This window comes from Taudactylus pleione, unplaced genomic scaffold (assembly GCF_031769625.1).
Source record: "Taudactylus pleione unplaced genomic scaffold, aTauple2 ptg000266l, whole genome shotgun sequence".
NCBI classification, from domain to species: domain Eukaryota; kingdom Metazoa; phylum Chordata; class Amphibia; order Anura; family Myobatrachidae; genus Taudactylus; species Taudactylus pleione.
The window spans coordinates 4,105,983-4,131,863 of record NW_028284668.1 but is presented as its reverse complement, the minus strand read 5'-3'; the positions used below and the strand labels follow the sequence as shown (position 1 = coordinate 4,131,863).

Below are 25,881 nucleotides of genomic sequence, written 5' to 3'. Positions count from 1 at the left end.
GATCCAGCAGCACATATATGTTTATTATTTTCTTTTATTTAGGTTTATTTATTTTATATGAAAAGCACTGACAGCTCCTTACCGCCACAGCACACTCTCAACAAGGAAGAGAAGTGCTGAAGCTGCAGAGAGACTTCTATCGGGGACCACGCGTTGAGTAATCACCTGCGCATCCCCCGGCTCCCAGCCCCGCCGCTGCCCAGCGGTTTTACATAATTAGAATGCTGGGCAGCTAATGCAGAACACTATGCTCTCCCTCTCCCACCTCCCGCTGGTAAGCGCGGCACCCGGCTCAGCCTGGTGCGGGGCAGCTGATAAAGCGCGGCCACCTGCTCTCCCTCCTACGGCCAGGCTCTCCCTCTCCCCGCTGTTTCAGTAGCGCAGGGCAGGGGATAAGTGCGCTACAAGCGTAACCAGGTGCCTGTTCTCCTCCTACCGCCCGGCTCTCCCTCTCCCCGCTGTTTCAGTAGCGCGGGGCAGGGGATAAGTGTGCTACAACTGCGACCAGGCGCCTGCTCTCCCTCCTCCTGCCCGGCTCTCCCTCTCCCCACTGTTACAGTAGCACGGGGCAGGGGATAAGTGTGCTACAAGTGCGACCAGGTGCCTGCTCTCCCTCCTTCCGCCCGGCTCTCCCTCTCCCCGCTGTTACACGCGGGGCAGAGAGACGGTAAGTGGTCCGCTGTACACACGGTGTGGCACGCCGGGGGGAGGTTAATGGCCACAGAAGCCATCTTGTAAAGCTCTTTAGGGCATAAAGAAGGGGGGCGGAGCTTAAAGGCAGCGCGGGTCTCTCTCCTCTACGCGGCTAGCGGCTGTATACAGCAGGGCTGCTGCTCATCATTACACAGCAGCTCATACTGCATCTCTATATAGGAGATTGCAGTGTAAGACACAGAAGGCTGGATTCCTTTGCTGCCATTCTTGTGCTGCAGGACAACATCCCCTGATTACATCCCTGGTAAAGAGGCTGTAAGTAACTGGGGTGTAAGTGCAGGAGAATCTGATCTGTGGGAGGGGGGTTTCTTCTCCTCTGTGTCCCACAGCCTTCTTGTTTTTATATGTCTGTGTCTTTTCTGTTTTATGCTGTGTTTCTCTGAGTGACTGTGTGTACCATGTCCAAAAGAACCAAGGCTTCTCAAAGGCTGTTTGTCTGTTCAAAGTGTAACAACAAACAGACCAAGCCACATGCCACTGGTTCCACGTTATGTGATGCTTGTATAACAACGGATTCACAGATGGCGATTGCTAGCTCTCCTGCTCCGCCATGGGTCACTGACATGGTAGGAGTTATGTCAAATTTAACATCAGAGTTGGCTGAGGCACGCAGGTCTCAACCTCCCTGGGTAGCTGACTTAACCAAGTCTCTAGACACCCTGGTTCAGATGATGGATACAGCGGTGCCTACACACTCCGTCTCAAAAGCGTACTCTAACGACTGTTCTCCAGTCAGAAGAGTCGGACGAAGATTTCCTCGCCACAGAGGATACCGTAGAGGGTGAATTGGAGGAAGTTTTACAAGAAATTAACAGGGCCTGAAAACAATTCCAAATTTCAAGACCTGGGTTCAGATCCCACGTCCACTGACTACTTAATGTGTATCCAGAGATGGTGCAGAGGGTAAAGCACCTGTTCTGCATCTGGGCATAGTTTTCCATCTAGCTTCCCTTTTCCATCATCGATGATGGAGAAGTGGGAAACTCCTCCTCCTGTAGATGTCTGTTTCCCATCTCACTAAGAAAACAGCACTTCCGGTGCCGGGAGCTACTGTTTTAAAGGACACTTTGGATCGTAAGTTGGAGACAACACTAAGATCTATATATACCGCAAAAGGAGCTCAACTTAGTCCTAACCTTGTTACCGCCGGGGTTAACAAGGCTGTGGTTTGCTGGGCTGACCAGCTGATTTCAGGTTTGGACTCGGGTACTTCCAGAGCAGAATTACGTCTATTAGCAGAACACATCCGTGAGTCTGCAGTTTACTTGGGAGAAGCTTCAAAGGATATTAGTCAGATTAGTGCTCGCATATCTGCATCTGCTATTTCAGGACGCAGAGCTCTGTGGTTGCGCGCTTGGCAGGCGAACGCAGAGTCCCAGTGTGCGGTTGAGGGTTTACCATTCACGGGTGAAATGCTTTTTGGCACGGAATTGGACAAGTGGATATCCCAAGCCACGGGGCGGTAAGTTCTCTTTCCTCCCGTCTACTGCTCCAGATCCCAGAAGACCTTATACTGGACCTTCGTTTCATTCCTTTTGAGCCCCTCATTCCTTTCATGGTAGAGCCAGAGGTGCTCCTATGCAACCGAGAGGAGATAGAGGTTGTCCACACACAGTTGCACGTAGACCAGAGTCTAAACCAGCTGAGAAACAGGTGGCATGACGGTTCTCCGTCCCACCTGGGGTCTCCTGCAGTGGGAGCCCACTTGCAAGAATTTCAAGTTCTACAGGAGGCTATCAGGTCTCTAGTAGTGTCATCTGTGTTAGTTCCGGTTCCAAAGCATCAGCAAGGTATGGGGTTTTACTCAAGCCTGTTTGTAGTGCCCAGACCGGAGGGTGCGGTCATGGCCATCTTGAACCTCAAGTCCTTAAACCTGTATCTAAAGATGTATTGTTTCAAAATGGAATCTCTGCAGTCCGTTGTTGTGAGCTTGGAACCAGGGGAGTTCCTATTATCCCTGGATATCAGGGATACTTATCTCCATTTTCCCATGGGAACCACACCAAGCTTTTCTGCATTTTGCCATATTGAAAGATCATATCCTCGGCACCCCGCATATTCAACAAACTCATAGCAGTCATGATCGCTCTCCTTTGGTCATCAGAAGTGAACATAATCCATTATTTGGATGATCTGTTGCTCAAAGCTCCATCAGTATCTCTTCTATCAGATCAATCACAGAGGTTAGTCCAGCTGGTCCTCAGACCAAAGAAGGTGTCAATGCTTCTTTGTCTGCGTCTCTTAGGAAAGATGGTAGCTGCTTTCGAGGCACTACAGTTCAGCTGGTTTCACTCCAGGGGTCAGGGTCTCATCTGCTTCTACAACGACAGATCCATCTGAGCCCGGTTACCAGAGTGGCCTTCTCTGGTGGACGCAATCCACCAATCTTTTAGCGGGCCGGAGATTCGGAGTGTGGAACTGGATCATCGTAACTACGGATGCCAGCCTCCGAGGATGGAGAGCAGTAGTCCTCGATTACCACTTTCAGGTTCAAGGGTCCCCTCTAGAACAGAAGTGGGCCATACAGGCGTTGGAACTCAGAGCGAACAATGCTCTGATAGAGGCAACAAAGTTTCTAAAGGGCTCATCCGGTAAGAGATCAGTCCGACGGCAGTCGTTTTCATCAACGGCCTGAGTCGCATGGCTATGCGAGAAGTAACTGAGATCTTCCGGTGGGCTGAGAACCAGTAAGTAATCCTGTCGGCGGTATTCATCCCGGGTGTGGACAACTGGGAAGCAGATTACCTAAGTCGACAGGATATCCAGAATGGAAGCTTCATCCAGACGTGTTCAGCGCGCTGATACATCGATGGGGATGTCCTCAGGTGAACCTCATGGCATCATGACTGAATTGTCAGCTCCCAGTATACGTGTCAAGAACTCGAGATCCGCAGGTGGAAGCAGTAGCCGCTCTGACAAGTCAGTGGATCTACGACTTTGTTTATCTTTTTCCTCCGATTCCGTGTCTTCCTTGTCTTCTAAAAAGGGGATAAAAAAAGAGACAGCCTCTGTAGTTCTCGTGGCTCAGAACTGGCCTCGGAGAAGTTGGTTCTCTGACCTTCGGTCCCTTTTGACAGAAGATCCGTGGTCCTTTCCTATGCGCCCGAATCCTCTACAGCAGGGTTTTTTTCATACACCCCAACTTAGCACAACTGCGTTTAACGGAGTGGCTCTTTAAACCGATATCCTAAGACGCAGTGGCATCCCAGACGCGGTTATTCCCACCATGATACGTGCCAGGAAGCCAGTTTTGGCTGCGCATGATCATCGCTTCTGGCGTGCTTATATCTCATGGTGTTCTGGTTAGGGTCTTCTGTCTAGGACTTTTCGTTTATCCACGGTTTCTGCTTTTCCTGGATTCTGACCTTTGTCTAGGAACCTTAAAGTTGCAAGTCTCTGACCTTTCCATTTTCCTTTCAAATGAAATTGGCCTTCTTTCCTGAGATGCTGGCATTCTGTAAAGGGTCTTGCACGCGCAGCACCCTTTCGTACCCCCAATACCTCCCTGGGATCTAAACTTAGTGCTTCTGTTTCTTCAGTCGCCCATGTTTGAACCTTTGGAGGATGTTGATCTTAAGTACCTGTCTTGGAAGACGGTCCTCCTCCTGGCTCTTGCTTCGACTCGTAGAGTTTCAGAATGGGGGACTATGTATAATAAGCACCTTACCTTGTGTTTCATGCTGATAGGGCGGAACTCCGGATGGTAGCCGCTTTCCTTCCCAATATTGTGTAGGCTTTTCATATCTATCAGCCTATTGTGGTACCGTCGTTGGTGGAGGACTCTGGTGGTTCTTCTGCCTTGGATGTGGTTACGGCTCTCCGCACCTATGTTGCCAGGACAGAGTCCCTCCTTAAGCTTGAGTCGTTTTTTGTCCTCTATGATGCTGTTCGGAGGGGTTGTCCATCGTCTAAGCAGACTTTGGCACGTTGGATTCGGCTGACTATTCATCTGGCTTATGTTAGTGCCAACCGTCTGCCTCCTTCCTCCATTTCGGCTCATTCCACACGTTCCGTAGGTGCGTCATGGGCGGCCGGTAGAGGAGCCTCCTCGTCACAATTGTGCCGTGCAGCCTCATAGTCTTCATTTCACACGTTTGTCAAGTTTTACAAAGTGGATATGTTTCCTTCTTCGGCATCCCGGTTTGGCCTCCTAGTTCTGCAGGCGCCTCAGAGCAAAATACATAAAATATAATAAAAAAACAATTTTTCTGATGCTTGGTAGTGATAATCTCTATTATTCAAATAAAAAATGTTCAGTCACAGTCCTTTGTGATACATACTGACCATTTGGAATATAATGGTTAAAAACAATGTATCCTCCAGTAATCAAATATTAGCAATACCTAGAATGCACAGATCTTGTCGTTGAAAGAGCAGATCGTCTGGGGCAACCCAAAGGGGGAGCGAATAACAGACCACGTGGGGTCATATTTAAGTGTCTTAACTTTACACATAAGGAGGCTATTTGGCTGGCATCCAGAAGAAAACATAACCTTGCCTCAAGATGCACACCTGTTTCTTTGTCAAGACTATTCAGTGGAAGTCACTAAGGTGTGCAAAGAATTTTCTCCTGTTTACACCAGACTTACTAAAGAGGGTTGCAAATTTGCACTTCTATACCCTGCAAGGCTATGCTTATTTGATGTATCCTCTTATTAGATATTTTTCCTCAACTGCAGATGCCTCAGCCTTTATAGCAGGAGAAAATCTGGCAAAATCACCTGCTTCTCCCTATTGTGATACTGAACCATCTTAGATCTCGAGTTGATGCTCATGCTTTATTCTCCATCAAATTAGGAACCTTATTGTTGTTCCTTTGGAATACGTGATGTTTATTTTTGCTACTCAGATTGTAATGTCTGCTTGTGCGTTTTGTTCGAAGGAATATTTAATATGCTACACATTACTTAGTTTATTTTGGCTCAATATGCCTTTTCTAATGTGCCTTATATATTTACCTTTGGCCGCGGTGGGCCAGGAGATTAGATTTTGTTTATTGCTCTCACTTAGAGCTCAACAGTTAGTGGAAGTTATAATATACCTTTTTTGTCTACATTTCTGGGAGATTTCTATCCCCTCAAATGTTCACAACTTTATTTTTGTGTGGTTTTTCATTAGTTTTATGTTTTTATTTATCTTTCCAAAATTATATTTTTATTCTTTTTTCTTCATTTCACTTTTTACCCTTCCCCCTTTTTCGCATTGATCTTCCCTCCCAATCCTACTTAGAATTCAGCTCTAGAGACTGTAGATTGTTGTCCATACCAACTGTATGCAATTTGAGAATGATTAATGTGATAATGATGAGTACCATTATTTTGTCTAAGCATAATGCCTGTTAAGCTAGGTTCTTGGAATAAAGGGGGGTTTCACTCACCAGTAAAATGCAAGAGAGTGTTTACATATCTTCACAAACATAAGATGGATTTGGTTCTATTGCAGGAGACCCATTAGTTCGAACCAGAAATAATTAAGCTTAACATGATGCAATATAAAGTGATTGCCTTAGCAAATTATTAATCAAAGGCACGTGGGCTTGTACTACTTCTTCACCAATGTCTTCCGTATATATTGCATTCCTCTTATTCTGATCCAGAGGGGAGATTTCTAGTTGTTGATGTAACCATTCAAAACTCTAGATATACTGTATGCAACATATATTCTCCTCATATATATAACAAGAATTTATTTTAACAGGTAATCAGATGGTTACAAGCTTCACCTGATTCTGTGCTCGCGGTGGGTGGTGATTTTAATATTATTTCATCCAAAATTCTAGATAGACAATCTTTGGATACACAGAGTAGTAGGCCTTCTAACTTTGGCATTCCCTTTTTTCTGCATAAATTAGATCTCCTAGATGTCTGGAGAACTCTCCTTCCTACAGATAGAGAGTACACATGCTTATCTGCAGGCTATAAATCACTTTCTCGAATAGACTATATGCTCCTCTCCAATAGTCTTTTCCCCAAAGTTATAAAGGCAGAAACAGAAACTATATATATTTCAGATCATGCACTGACATGGGTAACCCTCTCAGACTCGATAGATAGAGGTCCCTATTTTCAATGGAAATTCCGTAACCATCTGCAATCCTCATTGAAATTTCGCTCTATGTTAGAATCGGTTTGGCAATCTTACTTAATTGACAATACAGAATATGCTCAAACCAACCCTTCAATTTTCTGGCAGGCTTCCAAGACTGTGCTTAGAGGCGAGATAATTTCATATTTCAAACAATATAATAAAAATTATAATAAAAATTATCTCACTGCTCAGCAAGAACTAACTACAACTTACCAATGCTATAGGTCGGCTCCCACCACAGCACATAAAAATTCATATCTAGACAAAAAATCCCTGTTTGATGCTGTGGTTTCGCACTACCACAATAGCTCCCAATATGCATGTGATTATCGATTTCACAAACTGGGTAATAAGACAGGCCATTTGTTATCCAATTTATTAAGGGGCGCCCGAAGTCCCAATGTTATCCACTCTTTACAGAAACCAGATGGTTCCAAAGCCTACTCAGGTGCACAAATATCTGAGATACTTAAACTCTTGTATACTGATCTATACGCGGAAAGCCCAATTATCCAAACACAAAAAGATGCCTTTTGGAGAGGCTTGAAAGTACCCCACATTTCCCCTCAACAGTCCTCTCAACTAGGAGCCCCTATCACACTAGAAGAATTGACTAGAGTAGTCAGGTCATTCAAACCTCCAAGCCCTGATGGTCTGACTGGAGAATTTTTTTAAATTCTCTTACCCAAATGTTACCCAGCTCTATTAGCCATATAAAATTCTATTCTGAAAGATCACACCTTGCCTCAGTATTTCAATACAACCATACTTAAAGTTCTCCCGAAGCCTGGGAAAAACCCAGAACAACCAGGCTCGATTTCGCTGCTCAATGTCGACTACAAAATCTTTACAATAATCTTGGAGGATAGGCTTAAATTGCTTTTACCCTCTATAATCCACATAGACCAGACAGGATTTATTGTAGGGAGACTCTGCCACCCTTCTATCAGTCGATGCCGAGAAGGCTTTTGATATAGTGATATGGGATCACTTATTTGAATCCCTGCAGAGGTTTGGGTTCCCGGTGGATTTTATACAGACATTGGGCCTGATTCACACCCACTCGTGAGCGGCTGTCCGCTCGCAAGTGGGTCGATGTTATGGACTGAGCATGCGCACGACGGAGGGAGCTCCGTCGTGCGCATGCGCCAGACGCGACGAGCGAAGGAAAGTCCTTTGCTCGTTGTGTCCGATCAAAGGGGGCGTGCTGTCAATGTTGATTGACAGCACGCCCCCTTTGGTGGGCGTGCCGGGGGCGTGCCTCCCTGACGGGGGCGTTCCCATGGGAACGCCTCCCGTCAGAAGCCGGCCCACTGACATCACTAGTGATGTCAGTGGGAGTGATTTTGGCTCTGATAGAGCCAAAATCACTCCGGAGCTTGCGGTTGAAAACCTCAACCGCAGGCTCCGGCTCGCAATTTCGATGGTCGCGATGGTCTCGACCATCGCGGCCATCACAATGCACGCTCGTATAGCCTGTGGGTGGTGACCCACAGCTATACGAGCGTCCAGGAGGACGCTCCATGAAAATGGAGCCCGGCCCTCATTCAGAGCGTGCGCTCTGCTCAGAGCGTACGGCTCTGAATGAGGGCCATTATCCACTATCTATACTGGGTCCAGAACACAAGTTGCTTGCTATGGTTATCTCTCCAAACCTTTTCCCATATTTAGAGGAACTCGCCAGGGTTGCCCATTGTCTCTAGAATTTCATGGAATTAAAGTAGGTAATGCAGAGACTAAAATAGCCCTCTTTGCTGATGATATGATGTTGTTCATATCTCACCCAGAGACTACCTTCCCCACCTTGATAGATATTGTTTCCTGTTTTAGTTCCTTTACAGGTTACAAACTTAATTTTCACAAATCAGAATTGTTACCATTGGGTACTGCCTCCCAGTGTTCTTCTCTACCTCTAGTATGTACTTAATTTATTAGAGCTGCTAATCATATAAAACATCTAGGGATCTCTATAACCCCTACTATTTCTAATTTGTATGCTGCCAATTTCACACCCTTGCTCTCAAAAATTGGCACAATGTTGTCTGACTGGCTACTTCTCCCTCTCTCTCTCTATTAAGATGTGTTGCCCTGATAAAAAGTATAATTTTCCCTAAACTGTCATATTTAATACAAATGTTAGCCATAGCTCTGCCTCGAAACTGATATGATACATTGCTCCAAAATATTCACCAAATTTTTGTGGAAATGCGGGAGACCTAGGGGTAAATTTACTAAGATAGGAGTTCTATTAAGAAGTGATGTTGCCCATAGCAATCAATCAGATTCCAGGTATTATCTTCTAGAAGGTGCTAGATAAATGAGAAGTAGAATCTGATTGGTTGCTATGGGCAACATCACTTTTTAATAGAACTCCCAAACTGGAGGTTTGGGAGTTGCAAATTTACTCGACTTCACCACTGCAGTACACTTTAGTTATATAATTGGTTGGTGCTTAGGCCGAGAGACTTATTCTGCACTCCCTCTTGAAACTGAGTTATTTGCTCCTTTCTAGCCTTGTGCCCTTTTACAAACTCCTAAAGCATCACTTCCTCCCTTAATACTGGAAAACATTATGTTTAAAGACACTTATAAGACTTGGCTACTAATCCATCACAAACTAGGACATAACCCTCTCAGCTCTAGATATAATACATTCTGGGGCAATCGAGGATGTATTTGATCGTGGTGGTACACTACTTACATTTCAGGCATTTAAAGATAAATTCGATACACCAAACTCAAATTTATTTATGTACTTACAGATAAGACATTTTATTCAACCAGGTCCTCTTCAATGTCACATCTGGATTCTGATGATGTTTTGATGTCCTTGTTTTCTTTTTTGAATACCAATACTTATTATTATTATCCTTTATTTATATGGCGCCACAAAGGTTCCGCAGCACCTTACACAGTACATAAATGGGCACACAAGAAAAACAGTTAATAGTAATACAAAACAATGCAGGACAAGGACATGGTTTATAAACATAACTGCATAACACAAGCAGCAGGACATGAGCAACCAGGTGTTAGGTGCCGTTGTGGGGAGTTAGGTGTAAATTATACTATAAGTAGGGGGAGGAGAAGCAAGTGAGGGAAGAGGGCCCTGCTCGTGAGAGCTTACATTCTAAAGGGGACGGGGCAGACAGACAGGGGCAACACAGATGGGGTAGATAGTGAGGTAGGAGCGTGGAGCAGTGGGTTAGGATATGTGCTGCGGAATCATGTGTATAAGATGACCCGATGTTATGTAAAAATTAAGTCCTTACCTTACTTACCATACTAAACTATTAATGTCAGTTCTCCAAGTGATTAAGACAGATAAGCTATGGAAACCTGTAATTCAGCAATGGTCCCAGTTAATTCCTGACTTGACCTCCCCTGATCCTTTATTCAAGTATTATAATAATACTATGAAAATATTACAATCTGCTAAATTGCAAGAAGTGCAATTCAAAGTGGTCAATAGAGCTTACATTTCTCAAAGTCTAAGGGCTCGTTTGATCCCAGAGGTATCTGGTGAATGTTTGAAATGTAAAGCCTCTAAGGCAGACTTCTTCCATAATTTTTGGGGGTGTGGTCGCATTCGTAAGTTTTGGGACAAAGTAGTAAACTTCATCAATAGTATACTTTCTCTACACCTTAGTAAAGATCCATTGGCTCTGTTATGTGCCAATATTGATAATTGGGACCTAGGACTCCATACTAAAAGAGAAGTTATACCTTTGCTTACAACCATTGTGACCATAGCTAAAAAAGTTCTCCTGCTAAACTGAACTATTAAAACTCCTCCGTTTCTCATGACTGTCAAACAAATGTTACTACATATTCTTTATTCTCTCCCAGATGTTGAGAAGGGAGTGTTTCGGTTTCAGAAAAAATTTTACTTTTATACAGTATATCCCATCTGGACCACCCCACCCAAACTCACATCAACAAATTTTTGAATCCACTGAATGGTATCTGTATCAACGCTTACATTAAATACTATGCTTTTGGTAATTATAAAGCCATTTTGCTGCAATAGCCTGTCTTATCTTTAGTGTACTTAACTTACCTCACTTTCCCTTGGACTTTCCTCCCCCCCCTCCCCTCTTTATCTTTTTTCTTTATTTTCTTATAGTAAGTTTTATTTATTTCAATGCTATTCTGGAATTATTGATATTGTTTGATTTGTTTCTGTTTAGGTTTCTTTTTAATATTTTCTTTATATGTAACTTTGGTAATATATTATTTGCTGCAGGATATTTTGTATAGATTCATATATCTCATATCTTTATATTTTGTATAATTTTGGAATATTTTTGATGGCCGTCTTAGGATCAGCTGGACTGACATCTAAAAATGAATATTGCATTTTACCTGTTGGCCTTCTTTTTAGGCTTTATTTGTTGCTTTTTGTTCCGTACTATCTATTCATTAATAATATTATTTGTCGTAACATTATGATAAATAATAAACAGATGTTTAAAAAATAAATAAATAAAAAATAAAAAAAGTGAAGGAGAATCTAAGGGATCTAAGTAGGGTGCGGTGCTGCAGGGGTTGCTTGACTTGAGGAAGTAAAAGTGAGTAGGGTGCAGTACTTGAGTTAGCAGGACCAATGGGGCAGAGTGGGGTGAGCAGGGACTGGAGGAAGCAGAGCAGAAGTGAATTGGATGTAGTGCTGCAGAGTGAGTAGGACTGGAGGAAGCAGAAAAAGTACCTATTGGTAAACATGATCACAATTCTGTCAAGCCACAATCCATAGCAACACCAAGATTCCACATATAAATATATGAGGGGATTAACCACGCTTCATAGGTGTGGTGGGGGAGGGGACATGTCAGGACATGACTGGTAAGGAAAGTGTAGATATAGGGTGAGGAGGTAAGAGATGTGCTTTGAAGAATAGGTGGGAAGTGGTATGAGAAAATAGAAGGTCCTGTAAATGCAGTAGTTAGTGGAATGTCTGGTGGTGTTGGATGGTGATGTGTATGATGGGGGATGTGTGACAGTGTGTGTTATGAAGGTGGCTGCGGGTATGTAGTGTATATTGGAATGTGGGAAATGAAAGACAGAAACGATAATAGAGGACCAATCCTTTTATTGAGGAGACACAGGGCCTGATTCAGACCCGCTCGCAAGCACTATGCGCTCGCAAGCAGGTCAATGTTTGGCCACTGCGCATGCGCACGCCGGAGCCGGCTCTGACGTGCGCATGCGCGAGACTCGGCTAGCGTTGGGCGCTCCATCGCTCCGGGTCTTGCACCAAAAGGTGGCGGCTGTCGATTTTGATCGTCAGCTCGCACAGTTTTGGAGGTGTGGCGGGGGGGTGGCTTCACAAGCGAACGCCTGCCATTTGTGGGCGGCCCCACTGACATCACCAGTGATGTCAGTGGGAGAGCTTCCGGCTCTATTAGAGCCGGAAGCACTCTGTGGCTTGTGGGGCTTGTGGCCACGAGACCCTACCACAAGGGTCTCATCTTGACCATCACGACCATCATCCTGGCCACTCGCAATAGCTGTGGGTCATCACCCACAGCTATGCGAGCGGCCAGGAGGCCGCACAAAAAAAAAAAAAACGCCCTGATTCAGAGCGGGCGCTCTTTCAGAGCATCCGTCTCTGAATCAGGCCCACAGTGCTTCTATAGGATGGTGAGGATGGTGTGTGGGTCTGTCTCAAGAACAGCCTTATCTGGTACAGTAATATATACTGAACCCTGTGAGCAGATTGGTGAGGTAATATCTTGATGGGGAGGTGGGTAACCCCTTTCAGGGGGCTCCTTACCATGCAGTTCTGGACCTGCACGTTACCCCTGCTGGACCTATGGTCTACAGTCTTGGGACCGAGTATTGTGTGTATAGTCAGTTCTGGGGCACCCCCAGTTGGCAGCGTCGCGCACTGGTGCTGTGCTGGATGCTTAACTACCAGTAGGAGTGCTGGAGTCCTCCCATGCCTGACACTTCCCTTATTGGTCGGCTGCAGGGTCTTCTGCTTGCTGGCTTGGAGTGATGGTGGTGATCAATCATGTGGGGTCTGTGCAGGCTGGTTCATCAGTGGCAGTTGTGGCTGCTGGTGTAGTGAGGGGATGCACTTGGCAACCTCAGTACCAGTGCAGCTAGTGGTGCAGCAGCAGGTGGTGGTGTGGAGAAGGCTGTGGAGGTGACCCAATGAGCCCATGGGGTCAGATTGTTGATGGTTGCTGATGGAGTTTCCGGTAGTAGTGTGGGGTGCAGCGCACTTAATGTCTTAGGTAATCTGCTCAGCCTGCACTCCTGCAGGAATCGGGAACAAGGAGTCTAAATGTCAATGAGTGTGGTGGTGATCTTCCAACACATTTCAGCATGGTGGACTTTTTCAAGGAGTTACTGATGTGAAGTGTGGCCTCTTCTTATTGGGAACTGTTGCAGTGGTAGACCAGTGAATTCATTCTAGGAATCAATATTTATTTCATTATTAGTGCAGTAGCTTAGTAAAGTATAATGCTCATGAAAACAATATCAATGAAGTTTAATTACAGTTCACCTTGCTGGCCTCATTTTCCAATCTAAACATTAGTCTATTAGTTTCAATATCTAGATGTTAATTATGTTTACATAATTTTGTTTTCTTGTAGCTCGATCCGTCCATCGTTTGACTGAGAACCGTTACCACAGTATTCCATGGCCAGCAACTTGTTATCTAATCTCCCAGCTTCCTAATGTACTATTGAGACGCATGAATGAGGCATCAGGTCTCTACCAGATGTTTGAAGTCTTGGCCGATGTGGTTCTTGTAGGAGAGTAAGTTGTCACTTCAGATTATGTATCTTGTGTGTGTGCGCATATATATATATATATTTATTATGGGTGGTAAAAAGGTGGTAATTAAGTTGACTCTATAGAGTCCATGTGTACTGGGCAAACTATCCATGACACTCTAGACCTACTGGACTGTTTTCCCTGTACACAGGGAGCCTATAGAGGCACAATAACACCTTGAGGTTCTTAATTCTAACTTCCATTTGCTACCAAATTGTGGTAAGTACTCTTCCCCACCCGAATTCCCATGTGCTAGGCTGGCGACAATTAGTTTTATCCATTCTCAAACTCTGCTAACAATCTCCCTATACATGGGAGGGTATTTATTTTGATTGCCTAACTCCCACTGCACTGTGAAACTTTGAGAAAAACCCTACTTTTTAGTGGTGGCTTGGGCTCTATCTGCATTACCCTAGTTTTCACAGGTCAGGGAAGCAGAAAGGGCATCTGGATTCTACCCGACAGAGGGATACTTATACTTCCCAGGAGAAACTGTGAAGGGTGTTACAAAAATGAAAAAGGTAGGACAACAGACCTGGTGCAATGTGGGGATTCTGAGCTGCCAGTTCCCAGTCAGGATTAACATCTTTTAACCCAAATACAATATGACAATAAAGGATGACCAGAATTCCGGCACTTATCCCCTCACAATACATAAAACAATGACACTCAATATGTACGAGTGAAAATAAAAAACACACTTCCCTTGTTATGATGATCTTCTCTTCCTCACCCTTTATGGTAAGTTTTTAGAGTCATATGTTGATGTGTTTCATACATGAAAAATATAAAACATAAAGCAGCCACATAGTGCATTAAAATATAATTTAATATAGACATGCATTTCCAAAAAATTCTTGACAAACAACGATAATCACACAGGTAATGAATGGAGACGTTACCAGAAATCAGTGATATTCAGGCATGTAGATGGAAAAAGAGTTGCAGGCTCCGGAACCTCCAGCTCAAATGCCTCTATCCCAAGTCCCTGGTTCTGCCTCTACATTCACCTTTCAAAATGGGGTCCTTCTGTCACTTCCTCACGGTTTGTGACAGAAGTGGTCAGCTTTCCTCTTAAATAGCATGGCCGTATAACACTACCGGGTCAAAGTGTACTTCACACTGAATTCTATAAAAGACAGGATAAAGTACTGATATAATATCCTACTGTAATCAATTCTTCTATTAATGAATATTCCAAATCTCTATAGGTCTATATGGAGTGAATATGGCTCTATATCCCTCCTAAATGATGTTAAATCGGTATTCACTTCCTGCCTATGGAGCGCATTAGTCCCGCATTGATGACGTCATGCGAGACGCACTGTCTGCGGCTGTATCCATACTCGTCAGTAATTCCGCTCTGTATGGAATCATTCACTCCTTTCTATCTATGGACTGCACATGTCCCATGTTGATGACATCATCTGGAACGCATATTTAGCAGCCATCTTCCTTCTCGTCAGTAGTGCTGTTCTTATACGGAGTTCTTGCCCATCTATTTCATACTTCCTTCTTTCCATCTATGGACCACATCCATATCCTTTGTTACTATATGTAGAACGCAATCTTTATAAGTTCACGGTGAGTTGTAAATTCCTCTATAAACAAAAAAGTGCCATGAATAGTAGGTCAGTTAATCACTGATGTAGGACACACATTAATACATGAAATTGTATAAATAAATATAAATATGTACAACATGGGATCAGGATAACATCCTAAAATAGAAATATACATTTCATATTTTTAAAGTGCATATGCATTAATACATTTGGGACATATATTGAAGAATATATATAATCTCTTGGTATAAAATGCAAATTAAAACTATAATACCAGATTCCTAAAATTGGTTATATAAGACCTTAATTACACATAAATTAACATAACATCCTTATTAAGATCCATTATTAAAAATTATTTTCTCAAAACTCCGGCGGGTAACTTAATCCAGATTAATTCCTTATGTGGTATTCATATAATTAATTAAAACTATAAATAGTATTTTTTTTTTTACATTACAAAAAACCACTTAATCTCGAAGTCTAGATTTAATCCAGTGGGATACAAAGTTTTTAGTTTGTGTGTCCAATGCATCTCTGCTTTAGCCAACATGGCTTCCTCATTTCGATCTCTCCAGTTCCCTTTGGTGCGAGACCCATAACAACGGCTTGGTCGTCGTTATTCGGGTCTCGCCCATGCGCACGACGGAGCCGCCTCCGTCGTGCGCATGTGCACTTGGGCAACATCGACCCGCTTGCGAGCGGGTCTGAATCAGGCCCAAAGTCCCTTACGAATATTCCACAGGTGTTTACTGAGGCGCCTTTTCAAAGATTTATTTGTACGGCCAATGTAGATTAAATTACAACTGCACTCCACCAAATATACCACATTGCATGTGTGGCATGTGGTGAAGTGTTTAATATCATATTCCTTATTTCCTGCACTGAAATTTGTATATTTCATCTTCTCTGTTTTTATCTCTTCACAAGCCTGGAACATTCCGCACCTGTGAAAACCTTTAGTGCGTACTGGGTAGGAATCCTTTGTATTTAACACACTCTTTGTTAATTTGTCTCTTAAATTCGGTGCTCTTCTATAGATACATTTTGGTTTATTTGGGATTGTATCTTTTAGTAATTGATCTTTCTTCAGTATATGCCAGTGTAGGTTGTTAGAATATGATATCATGAAGGGTATTTTAGGCTTTATTTTATTTCTACACTGTGAGTGGTGGCATTAAATCACAGAGCTAAATTGTGTTACATATTTCCACCCACTGACAGTTTACACAGGTGTGCAATAAAGTTGACTACTACATTTTTAGACTTAAATATCTAAAAAAAAGTTAGAAAAGATAGAGATAGTCCTGAACTGAGTTTGGTTTAGTTATAGGTGGCCATAGTTATTGTTCCCTTACTCCTCATCCCTAATTTCTGATATATTTCCTTTCAGCTTAAAAGTGTTTTAATATACAGACAGTTTTCTTTTTTTTACAGATATTTAGCAATTTTGATTTGTATAATTAGGAGTGCAGCCAGACTCTGTGTGTATTTATTTGTTATTTGTATCCAGTGACATATTTAAAATTGTGTTTAGTCCCAAACTTGCAATAAGACATGCAAAATCAGCTGTCCCTGCGAGCGGCTTCACTGCTCCTTTTTGGAGCAGTGAATCTTTGCACTGCTCCTGTCGGAGCAGTGTCGGGACATCGCATGCATGACCTACAGGTCACGCATGCGCACAAGAGCCCCAACGTCGGCGGAAGGTGTAGGCAGGGCTGGCTCCAGGGGTAGCCGCACCCTGTGCCCGATGGTTATAATGCGCCCAGTAGTCGGGGCATGGCCTAATTACCAAAGCCCATGCCCCCTAAGTGACATTATTTGGGGGCATGTCTGCATGGCATGCCTCCCATGTAACATCAGGCTGGTTGCGAGCCCAGTACTCCGTCACTAGCTGGGTATCCACCAGCCCTCTCCCGGCACTGAATGTAGCAGCCATTCAGCTACTCCTGTGTCTGACATCGCCACACAGCAGTGGTGGGGGGTGCCCAACCTCCTGACCAGACCACCTATGGGACACTTCGGCCCACGGGTGAAACAGCATGACAGTGCGGGATGGTGGAAGGGGTGCGCCCTCTTTTGGTTGGTGCCCCTGTTCGACCACACTGGTCAAACACCCCAAGAGCCGGCCTTGGGTGACAGACAGGGGCGAAGGGATCCCAAAGGATCCCTCATCGCAACCCGTACCTCCTCATAGGGAAGGAGCGGGTTGCAATCCCGGAGCAGAAGCATTCGCCATCAAGCTCCGAAAATATTATATTTTCAGAGCTTGATGAATTCTGTCCCCATACTAGTGTATGGGGACAGTGGACCATTCTGCAAAAGGAAGGTAAGTAGGATATACAGTATCTGTGATATCTCCTGCTTTACCTTCTTGATGAAAGGCCCGATAACTACATTATTACAATTGCAGGTGAAAATGTGCATTTTTACCTGCTTTTGTAAAAATGAAGGATGATGAATAGGCCCCCTAGTGAATTTTCCACATTTATTGCAATAGTCTGTGCGTTACACTTTAACAAATAAACAATCTCAATGTTTCAACAATGCTAACCAGACCATGTGAATAACGGAGCTGTACCCTGCCTGCCACACAGTAGCACTAAAAAAACAATATCAGTGCTACAATAATGTATATGTCATATTGCAGCAAACTACATCCATTAGTTCACATTAATAGCAATGCTGAATCCTGCAATTTACACTGCAACATTAAAGCAATATCCAGAGGTGTCGAGAAGGGGGAGCGGGTACTAATTGCCTGGGCATGATAGAGAGGCCCAGGTCCAACGCCTGCCACTGCACTCCCTAACCTGTCAGCAGCAGCAACCTGTGTCTTCCTAGTCCAGCACACGCTGCTGTGTGCAGAGCTGCAGTGGGTCCAGGGACGCTGCTGCTGATCAGCAGAAATCTACTCTGGCTGCTTGGGGGGCAGTGATCCCACTGGTCGCACCCCCTGTGGATTTGCCCTTGGCTGAGGGCACACAGCATCCCATGTGGAAGTGCAGCAAATATCAATTTTTCTAATATTTTTAAATGAATTTGTTGTCACGCCCCCCAAAATAACCCGGGCCCTGCACAGTTCTCTATGGCCCCGAGATATCAGCACTACATCAGACTAAAGGGAAAGCTTTTTCAGCGCTTGATTAGCCCTAATGAGATCACATGAAAAACAAACCCATACCCTGGCAGTTACATTGTAACACAAAAGTATTATTGGTGGTCAGTTAGCCCCTACTAGATAGCTAAAACAGCAGGACTGATGAGAAAACGATTCTAATGTTTAAACAGTTCTAACAAGATCATACAGATAATGGTGCTGTACTCTGGGCCTGATTCAGAGCCGCTCGTAAGCGGCCGCTCGTTCGCTCCGAGCGATGTTCGCACATCTGCACATGTGTATGGCTTGTAATGCGCATGCACCAACCAGTCAGTGTGGTCGGAAATCGTGTGCTCGCAAAATAGCGAATGCCTGCTAATTTGAGTGACAGGATGAGGCGTTTGTGGGTGGTAACAGGGGAAGGTGCTTCAAGCGGGGAGTGGAGATCCAAACGCAGGTGTGCCAAACGGTCAAAACGGGCGTTTTAAGGGTGTGCATAATTAACAAAGCAGTGTCATCAACCACGTCAGTTGGTTGTCTTTTAGCCTGAACTGCTCTTATGATTGTGGTAGGAAAATGCTACCACAAGAATAGCGAGCAGTTCATACGCCTTTCGATGTACTCGATTAATGTAATAAATAGCGGAGATGACGTATGATGCGAGCGGCCAAGGGGCGTCTTTACAAAATAGCGAGAGCATGTTTCGAACGCTCGCTCAGACATAGAGGCGTCAACAGACCGCAAAGAGCGAGCGCTCAATTTAAATAGCCAGACCCTTTTTCTGAACGAGCGTCCGCAAATAGCGTCTGGCTCTGAATCAGGCCCTCTGTCTGTTAAGCTAGGTACACATTAGACGATCTTGAAATTACTTGATGATCATCCGGATTTTCCAACATCCCCAGAACAAATGATATAGGACCTGATTCACTATGGATCGATACTGCAATCGCAGATGCAATTACTCATACAGGTCTGTTGCGAAAATGTGCTAATGTCTGCAATCGCAAAGCCAGCATAGAGACGCCCACTACCACCTTTCACACATCTGTAATACCTTGCAACCCTGCGTAAACATAGGGAATATCAAGTAATATCGGCTCCTCATGCACAATTACAACAGGTCTAACATTACTCAGAAATTGCTAACCTCATTGCATGCAGTTAGTACCCAAACTGCTTGATTTTAACAAAATCGCTAAAGAAGATGCAATGAACGTTGCATGGGGGCGCACAATAGTGCGTACACATTAGACAATGTGCATGATTTGTTGTTCCAATTTGTCTAAAATCGTGAAATTGTCCAATTCATTGTCTAGTGTGTACCCAGTCTTATGGGCCTATGTATCAAGCTGGTTTTTACATAAAATGATGTATAAACTGCAGTTTCTGCATAAGTTTATGTATTGATCCTATGTACTCAGTTTGCAAACTGGCCAGTTTTGAAACAGCCACATTGTTCTAGTCCAGGACATCCAGCAGCTATTGACTCAACCGCCCAGGATGCTGGTGTGCCGATCATGTGATCAACGCTATCGCTACAGTGTTACCTTCACAGTGCGGCCGCTGCCACATTGAAAAACAGCTTCTCAGCAGAAGGTAGGCGGGTGCCGACACTCAATTCAAGGCTTGTTTCAGCCGGAGCTCAAACAGGAGACCCTGTGGATATTGAGCACACCAGCGGGGTGAGCATATAACTAGCTGCTGTTTCAAAACTGGCCAGTTTACAAACTGAGTATCATTACGGGACATTTGCAGTGTTCAAACCATCAAGCTTATATGAGGATGATCAATCACCTGTTTGAGTAGCAGGATAAATCCTCATTGACATTTCCATTATATGCTAAAATACGGACGGTGTTAGGACATTTCAACTAAGTGCTAGTGGCATCTAATACGCCTTTTCCACCTAAATTCTGGGTCTAATGCGGAGTTGGAACAAAGGCCCTGATTCAGAGCCGTTCGTTAACAGCAGTACGCACGTTGCGTTCCGATGTTGAGTAACCGCGCATGCATCGGTGTAACACTGCGCATGTGCGTACGGCAGATTGCGAGCTTTTTTTGTCTCGTTCGTCAAATAGCGTACAGGAAGTGACATGTCAAATGTGATTGACAGAACAGGGCGTTTTTGGGCGTTGACGTGGGTGGAGATGGAAAAACGCAGGCGTGGCGAGGCGTTTTTGGGGCGTACATACATTAACAGATGCGAACGTCAAATGTGTTTGTACCAACTCATACGTCACTGGATGATCCTCTTTCCCTTCAAAATGCTCGCACAGCTTAGGGTCTGGATTACTCGACCACATTGGCGATGGCCTTCTCCTCCGTCCCGGCACTCCACGATGTTGCATCGATTAATCACGGCTTGTCAGAAAATCAATTAGTGTTGTATTGAAAACCGGCTTGGTATGTGTTTTGAAATCAGTTTTTTGGGTTAGCACAAAACCGTATGCAGGTGGAAATCATAGCTGCTAATGTCAGGATTACACAATCAATTTGCGTACATTTGTGGGGGTTTATTTTTGGGTTGATATTTGGTTTTTGGCCTATTGTAACAATAATGACATCATGTTTGTGTGTTTTTGGCCATTTTGCTTTTGCCTGGTGAATTTGCATCCTTATGTAAATTTTAAAACGTTCCTTAAAGAGCCCTTTTTTTTTCTCATGTAAAATGTTGGTGGTGCGCGTTTTTGCCTTGTGGGCCAGGATTAAATATAAACCATTTTTACAATAATGTCAGAATACAAAGTCGTACATTTTTGGCAAATTTATTGCTAAAAAAAATCAATTTCATGCAAATTTTTTACACAAACATTTTTTGCAGTGTTTAATTCCAAAAATGTTAATAATTGTGCAAACATAAAAGTTATGGAAACGTAAAGCTAAAAATTAAAAACAATTCACAAGAAAGGAGAGGGAAGTTTTGGCCAGAAAGGAATATGGGGCAAGCACAGAAGGAGTGTGGGAAAAGTAGCCAGTGCTGTCAACGTTTTTTCCCCCGTTTGGCAGGGGGAGGGTGGGCGCCAGACCGGGTCCGGGATGTCATCGGGCTGGCCTGTCCAGAGGCAGATGTTGTGGCCTCTGGACTAGTCACAGGGCTAGGCACATTTGGAGGATTGGCTGATGTTGTGCCAGAGGTGGAGGATCCTGATGTTCCGGCAGGAAGGGAGGTCGGCTCCACCATGTGCTGGCGAACGAGCTGCTCCAGGGCATTGGCGATGCGGATGTTGGCCCTGGTATTTTCCGCCAGGGCCTGACCAATGGTCACGTTGGCCGCAGCATTTTGCTCCAGGGCCTCAGCCACCCGTACCAGACTGGCGTCCATCCTCTGCAGAATCTCCGCATGGAAATCCGATTTAAAATTGAGTTCTGTGAGGAGGGACACTGCCTGCGAGGGGGATTGCCCAGGACTGGCTTCTGCAGGGTCCTCAGCCGGATGTACTGGTTCCTCCCCTGCAGAGCCTGCAGAAATTCTGCGGCCAAGGCTCCCCTCTGGAGCAGACTCATCCGCCTGTGTCTCTGTTGGTAAAATGAGAAAAGAGTCACATTAGAATCTACATATTGGCACATTAACATTTCAGAGTTGGTGACATCATAATATTTACCTTGGACAACATGAGGAGCCGCAAAGTCTGGCATGTCCGTATCCATGTTGGACACGCCAAACACCTCCACAGCCTGCACACACCCCTGTGCCAGCTCTTCTAAATCATTCAACTCCAATGACACAGGGGTGGGACCCCCACCTGTCCCCCTTGCATGCCTAGCCCTGTCAGCCATTTTTTGTTTCAGGCGATATTTGAAGTCTTGCCATCTGTTGGTGTAAAAGTAGCCATTATTCATGCATTCTTTCCCCCAGTTTTTTTGGGTTGTCAAGTTTTTACTTACCGCCGTTTGACATCCCGGGCTAGACGGACAAAATCACCCACCCTATTGACCGCAACGGCTACCTCCTCCCACATTCTCCACTTCTGGCTTGCACTCATATTCCTGTCTGCCTGTGGCAGGATGTCCACACACTTCTGAACCAAAACCTCCATCTCCTTTCTTGTGAATTGTGGCTGCCTTTTCTTTTTGCCAGCTTTGGCCGGAATACTGGGCCCAGCAGCCTCTTCCATGTCATCCTCCTCACCTATTTGTTTAAATGTTGAGAATTGTAAACTTCACAACTTGCACTATATGATGTTTCAAATTAATCATTGTTTCCAAATGCCTGAAATACTTACCGCCAGACTGTTGCCCATTGTTTCCCTGGTCTGTAGCCATGTCTTAGCTCAAAACAAGAAATACACCAGAACTTTTTGGTTGGCTCGTGACGTATTTATACATGCGTCCTTATTTTTCGGCCGCATCATTGATTGTGCGTTCCTATGATCCCTCCTTAATTTGTGCGGGAAACTAAACACTATTTATGGCTTGGGGCGTCTCGAGTCGAGGTGGCGTTTGTTGATTGTTGGAGGTTACGTTGGTCGGAGTTGATTGTTGGCGGGTTTTGGAGTTGGCGTTGGTGGGAGTTGTTTTTGTTTGCTAAATTTGTTTAATTTTTTTCCGTTCGCATTATTTCTGGTGGTTTTGTTTTTGGCGTTTCTTTATTTGGTAAGTTTTTGGCAGTCTAACTTTGGTTCAATTTGTGTCTCCTTCTTTTCCTGAATTTTTGACCGTTAATTTTTTGAAATTTCATCTTTGTTAGGTTTTTTTTTGGCTCTGCCCCAACGACCTTTTGATACGGAAACTTATATATTATCTACTGGTAAGTTTATTTTTTCACTTGGTTATTAAATGTTCATGTTTGTATTTACGCAACTTTGTTTGACCTTACACTTGTAACCTTTGTTTTTATTAGTCAGAAATGTTTCAAATATTTCGTGTTTTTCTATCTGCGTATTTTTGTACTTGTATTTGCGAACTCATTAGCGCATTTTTAACTGTTTCTATTGTGACTGGTATTTGCGAACTCATTATTGCATTTTTAACTGTTTCTATTGTGACTGGTATTTGCGAACTAATTAGCACATTTTTAACTGTTTCTATTGTGAATGGTATTTGCGAACTAATTAGCGCATTTTTAACTGCTTGTTTAGACCCGTTAAATTGGTTGTGTTTTCCCTTTAGCATTTGTGGATTACATTTGGCCCCAATTTGAGGTAGTCTGTGCAATGTCATTTTGCTCTTTGGGCAAATGTGTGTTTCTCCCCTTTTATGTTTTGTCTTGCACCCAATTTTGAAACAGAAATGCCCAGCATAAATTGTTGTATTTTTATATTGTGATTATTTTCAGTTTGCCCGTATCATGACAATACCCCGGCATGTAAGCATCAATGGATTGTATCATTAAGCTAAGTAAAAATCTATTTATTTTGGGGGTAAAAAAGCCTTACATTCAAATCTTGCCATTTCAGGTTGATCTGGGTCGGATTGTTCTGGCCATGCTCCCGGAAGCCGACCAACCTCAATCTCGTCCCAGGCATAGGCATTGTAGGTGTGCAAGGCCCCAGATATTTCGAACATGTGTCACCCTTTTTGGAATGCCCGATGATGAGGTTTTAAGACGCTACCGTCTTCCTCCCAAAATCATCATAGACACTCTCTCATTAATAGAGAGTGATCTTGAGCGGCAAATTGACAGTCCTACAGCAATACCACCACTTACGCAATTTATGGCGGTGTTACATTTCTGTGCCTCAGGATCATTTCAAACAACGGTGGGAATAGTGGTGGGCATCTCACAATCCTCCTTTTCCCAGATCCTGAGGGCAGTGATGGAGGCACTTTTCAAGCACCTCCATCATTTTATTCAAATGCCTTTGGATATGGGTGCCCTTAGTGTGGCTAAGGCCAATTTTTACCAAATAGCTGGCTTCCCACACATCATAGGGGTAGTGGATGGTACTCACATACCACTTCAGCCTCCAGCACGGCTGGAGGCCATATTTCGCAACCGTAAACACTATATGTAATGGTGGTATGTGATGCCTCCCTCCAGATCCTGTCCCTGAATGCAAAATTACCAGGAAGTGCACATGACTCATTCGTCATCCGGCAATCAGGGATATGGCACAAATTAACCAACCTACAAGCTGGTAATGCGTGGCTTCTGGGTAAGTGGAGACCTTTAGTACATAACAATGTTAAGCTTGATACACAGTGATCCTGATGTTGTCACTTCTTTTTCACAGGAGACAGTGGCTACCCTTGCACGCCCTGGCTGCTCACTCCTTATTTGGCTCCCACACCAGGGCCACAAAGTAATTTTAATGCCGCACTTACAGCCACCAGGCAAGTGGTGGAGCACTGTATCGGCCTTTTAAAAGGCCGATTCAGATGCCTCCACCGCTCTGGTGGCGAGCTCATGTATTTGCCGGATATGGTTTCTAAAATTGTGGTCCTGTGTGGGATATTTCACAACATCGCCATAAGGAGTGGTGTCCCAATGCAGCCAGAGGATGCCTTACCTGAGGATGGCCCCTCCGAGGTTGGTCGGAGGTCAGTATGTGGGGGGGCCATACGCGATGATGTGGCCAGATATTTTAGGTAATTATTGGCAACACAACAGTGTTTAGACACAATGTGCTACAGATTGTTTGAGAACATCTAATTATTTTGTTTTTGTTTCTCCATCTTCTGTTTGTTTTCATAATCTTTGGGACTCCAACAATGACTACTTCCTGCTACCCTAAAAAAACCTTCATGGGGAAACTTTGGGAATATATTATGGAACCCATATTGCAACGCCACATTTGTGGAATCATGTTGGCATGGTCCTTCGTCAACCAGTTCTTGATTTTTTGTTTGAATTGTAAAAGTTTTTTGTATGTGTTGTATTTATGATTATCACTGTGTGTTTTGTTTCTGAGTGAACACTTTGTTATTTTAGCTATGTTGTGAATAAATGTCTTGAGAGTGTAATTTTGTACCTTTTTTTGCCCATTACAAGCAAGTGTAACCAGGTTCACACACGTTACATTTGCATAAGGGGTAAGCCTGTAATGACGCAAGTTGAGCTAAAATGTAAGATGTTTTCTGGGTCCAAACCAACACCCAAAGGAATCCTGTACAATCAGTTGGCTTCGTAATATCGGCCTAAGCAGCTTGCCCCCCAAATAGGAACATGTAAAATGTAGTAATATATAATTTGTACAACACCAAAAAAGGGCAATCAGATTGTTACTGTTAGGTGTTTCTTGTGCCTGTTTTCCTAAAAAATACAACACAGAATCTTAGTGACAATAATTGCAAATCCTTGCTGGAAGAGTCTACTTATGTCAGTGTAAACAATCTCTGATTTGGAAACAAGGAATGAGACAGAACGTTAAGTTTAAAATATTAATTTATTTAACTTTTGTCCAAAAAAAAACTAAAACTGGTTTCTAAGGAGGACCGACATATGGTCAAGGACCACCAGCAGCCCGATGACGTGTTCCCGCATACGCCCCACACATCCGGCTAATTCAGCCATACGCCTCTGTTCCTCTGTGGGTTAGAAAAGTGTGGGGATTAATACATCAATAATGAAACCACATTAAAAAACAAGCCAAACCAAGCTACCCAAAAATGTCAATATTGTGGCCCAAAGCAGAATTACACCGAAAAAACCAAGCCCCCCAAAATGGTCTACCCCAAAATTACAAGTCC

At 43.9% G+C, this 25,881-nt stretch overlaps 1 protein-coding gene across 1 annotated transcript in view; it reads left to right on the top strand.

The window, feature by feature from the left end:
- The window catches only part of FOXRED2 (FAD dependent oxidoreductase domain containing 2), a 423,284-nt gene that overhangs the window by 288,690 nt on the left and 108,713 nt on the right, over positions 1–25,881 (top strand). The window contains exon 6 of the mRNA XM_088481219.1: positions 13,404–13,569. Coding sequence (XP_088337345.1) covers positions 13,404–13,569 — 166 coding nt within the window. The remainder of the gene's footprint in view (positions 1–13,403; positions 13,570–25,881) is intronic.